This window comes from Meleagris gallopavo, chromosome 1 (genome assembly GCF_000146605.3).
Source record: "Meleagris gallopavo isolate NT-WF06-2002-E0010 breed Aviagen turkey brand Nicholas breeding stock chromosome 1, Turkey_5.1, whole genome shotgun sequence".
Classification (NCBI taxonomy): domain Eukaryota; kingdom Metazoa; phylum Chordata; class Aves; order Galliformes; family Phasianidae; genus Meleagris; species Meleagris gallopavo.
Window position 1 is genome coordinate 176,517,318 of NC_015011.2, and position 2,655 is coordinate 176,519,972.

The 2,655-nt window shown below is 35.0% G+C and overlaps 1 protein-coding gene across 1 annotated transcript in view; it reads right to left on the bottom strand.

Moving 5' to 3' along the window:
* Positions 1-745: 745 nt before the first annotated feature.
* The window catches only part of LOC104917618 (serine-protein kinase ATM-like), a 4,172-nt gene continuing 2,262 nt past the window's right edge, over positions 746-2,655 (bottom strand). Inside the window, exons 2-4 of the mRNA XM_019612089.1 lie at positions 2,546-2,650; positions 1,912-2,031; positions 746-1,019 (exon numbers count right to left, since the gene is read on the bottom strand). Coding sequence (XP_019467634.1) covers positions 761-1,019; positions 1,912-2,031; positions 2,546-2,650 — 484 coding nt within the window. The 3' untranslated portion in view covers positions 746-760. The remainder of the gene's footprint in view (positions 1,020-1,911; positions 2,032-2,545; positions 2,651-2,655) is intronic.

Genomic DNA, 2,655 nt, shown 5'->3' on the forward strand with positions numbered 1-2,655 from the left:
AGCATTAAGAAGGTAATTTCCCAAACAATTCTAGAGGCACTGAGTAAACTGCTCTATTTTATGAAGTCAAAGACTTCTACTAATTAAATCATTATTCACTGAAAGAGTAAGAAACATTCAGAAAACAAATTTGAATGTACTTCCCCGTACTAGTTGATCACCTTCACAAATTATGTATTTAGCTGGAACTATTTCCTATAGAAATTTTCTACATTCAAGGATAGGGATGCTCTGTAAGTTACGGTTGAGTTACTATTCCAGATGCATTAGCTAGAATGAGCCAGAGTGGACTCCGGATCTTAAATGTTCTCAGCATGAGCAGCTGCAGAAACCACCATTACTGCGAATCCCATTAAGCCACTCACAGAGATATTTCACATACTACAATGGTCCTGCCAGGATATATATCCTCAAAAATAACACTAAAGAAACAGAAGCAATAGAGTTCTTTCAGCAGTTTTAATGTGGAAAACCAGAACAATACTGTGCAAGTGAAAAATGGATATAGAAAACTCTACAAAAGAAAAGTAATAGAGTCATAGGAGAATTCTTTGATAAAAATTTCATTTTAGTATTATCTTCTTCAGAAAGTGGCTTATGGCTGTGAGCAAAAGTTAAAAAATTTGCCAATAAATACACTGAATAAGTTCTACAGATTTTAAGTCTTCAAAAAGTCAATTCATTGAAAAAACTTGGAATACAGTCTAGTGCTGTTGAAAAATCAAGTTATTTTACAAACTGCAAAACTACACATCCATCACTAACTTCTCCTGGAATTTGTTACCTGCGTATTATTAGCAGTTCTTGCCAATTTAGAGAGCTCCACAAGATGTTTGGTGAGAACGTCTTTAATACATTCTCTTTTGGCACTTTCATTCTCCTTTTCAAGCAAGATCTCCAGAATTACAGCGCGCAGAGCCATGACAGGTTCCTGGAAACGGAAGTCACTGTCCTCAAGAAGCTGGGACTGTCTCTGCCATTTCGAATAAACATCATTCAGTTGTTGAGTTGTAGCAGGTCTGCGGTCATTACCAAAATGGAAAAGACCTGTTATTAATTCTTGTTCTAAATATTTGTGAAATGCAAGATGAGTAACAACAGTAAACTAGAGAGGCAGTTCACAATCCACAGTTCAAAACCAAGAAACAGGTCAGAGAACCCCATTGTAAACAACGTTGATTAAATTGTTTTGAAAACCATCAGCAAAGGGAATCGCAGGTACACAGTCACTGGAGCAACTGAAGAACTCCCATTTTGCTCTACAGGTCACACACAGATTTAAGTAAGAATAAATTCGAATTCTGTGGCATTATAGCAGTATAGGTTTTCATTGTACGTATGATTTTCTAAGTTCATTAAGTGTAAATACAAAGGTTCTTAGTAATCCTGACACACTAAATCACAGCAGAACACCTGTAAAACAACCAAGCTGATACCACTACGGCAGAAAAAAGTGTGATATTAATGGCCCTATTAAAAAGCAATGTTAAGTATTTATCTGGAATGCTGATGGCAATACTGGTTCATGACAAAAGTGGTTCAAATTGAAGCAATTTTCAATAGAATCACAGGGAGAGAATACTCAGTTATTTCAGCAGACCAGAAGCTAGGAGGCACGGCTGCTGCCCTGAGGTGCACCAGGGAACTCAAAACAAAGGAAAGAAAACAGATTAAAATACAATATTGGCACAGTACCAAGCAGTTAAAACTAGACCACAAATAATTTCGGTCTGGAAACAGAAAGTATCTGTATTTGTGCTCCCACTCTAAACTAACATCCATAACTTTTTAAGGTGGAGTGTGAAAAGTTTAGGAATAAAATTTGGTAAGGTCATTTTAGTTGTGTACTAGATCTGATTATCAAAATTCAGAAAACTGAAAAAGCAGTACAAAACAATGTTTTAAAGATACCTGGAAAATAGCAGACCTATATTTTCCAGCTCTCCAACGAGCTGTAATCTGCAAAGACTTGGATATAATGTATACACAGACTCGAGACTGCCTTTGCACAGCTCTTCCACTTCATTCACCCTATGGATGTAACAGAGAAATAGCAATATTTTTTAAATTGGTAATAGTTTTCAATATCTACAAAGAATTCCAAATAACCATGACATAATTTCCATGCAATGAACAGAAATTAAACAGTAAATATAATTTTGTAATACCATGAAAGTTAAGAAAAACAAAAAAAAGTTTGACAATAAATGAAAATATGATAAATATAAAAGAAGCATATATAATAGCTGATTTGAAAAAAAAGTCAGAATCTAAATCTATTTAAGAAGACTGCTAAATAAGGGATGCATACTACTGGAAAAACATCTCTAATTAACACTCAAATTACATATGCACAAGTTAAAATACACAGAAATTAATGTACAGTCCACAAGAGCTAATTTTATTCTATGTATGAGTTTGCTTGTGACTACAAACAAACACAGGTGCACACACACACACACACACACGCACATATACTCTCTCCATCTCCTTCTTTACCAGCAGAATGTTGACACAACTGGTTTTATTTTTGCTTTGCTTTTACCTGGCAACCTTAAGAGTGTCATAAAAGGTAGAAAATTCTTTATCTCGTAAAGACTGAAGAGCATCATACAATGATTCGTGGTACCCTGATCCACCAGTCTCATTCCTTAA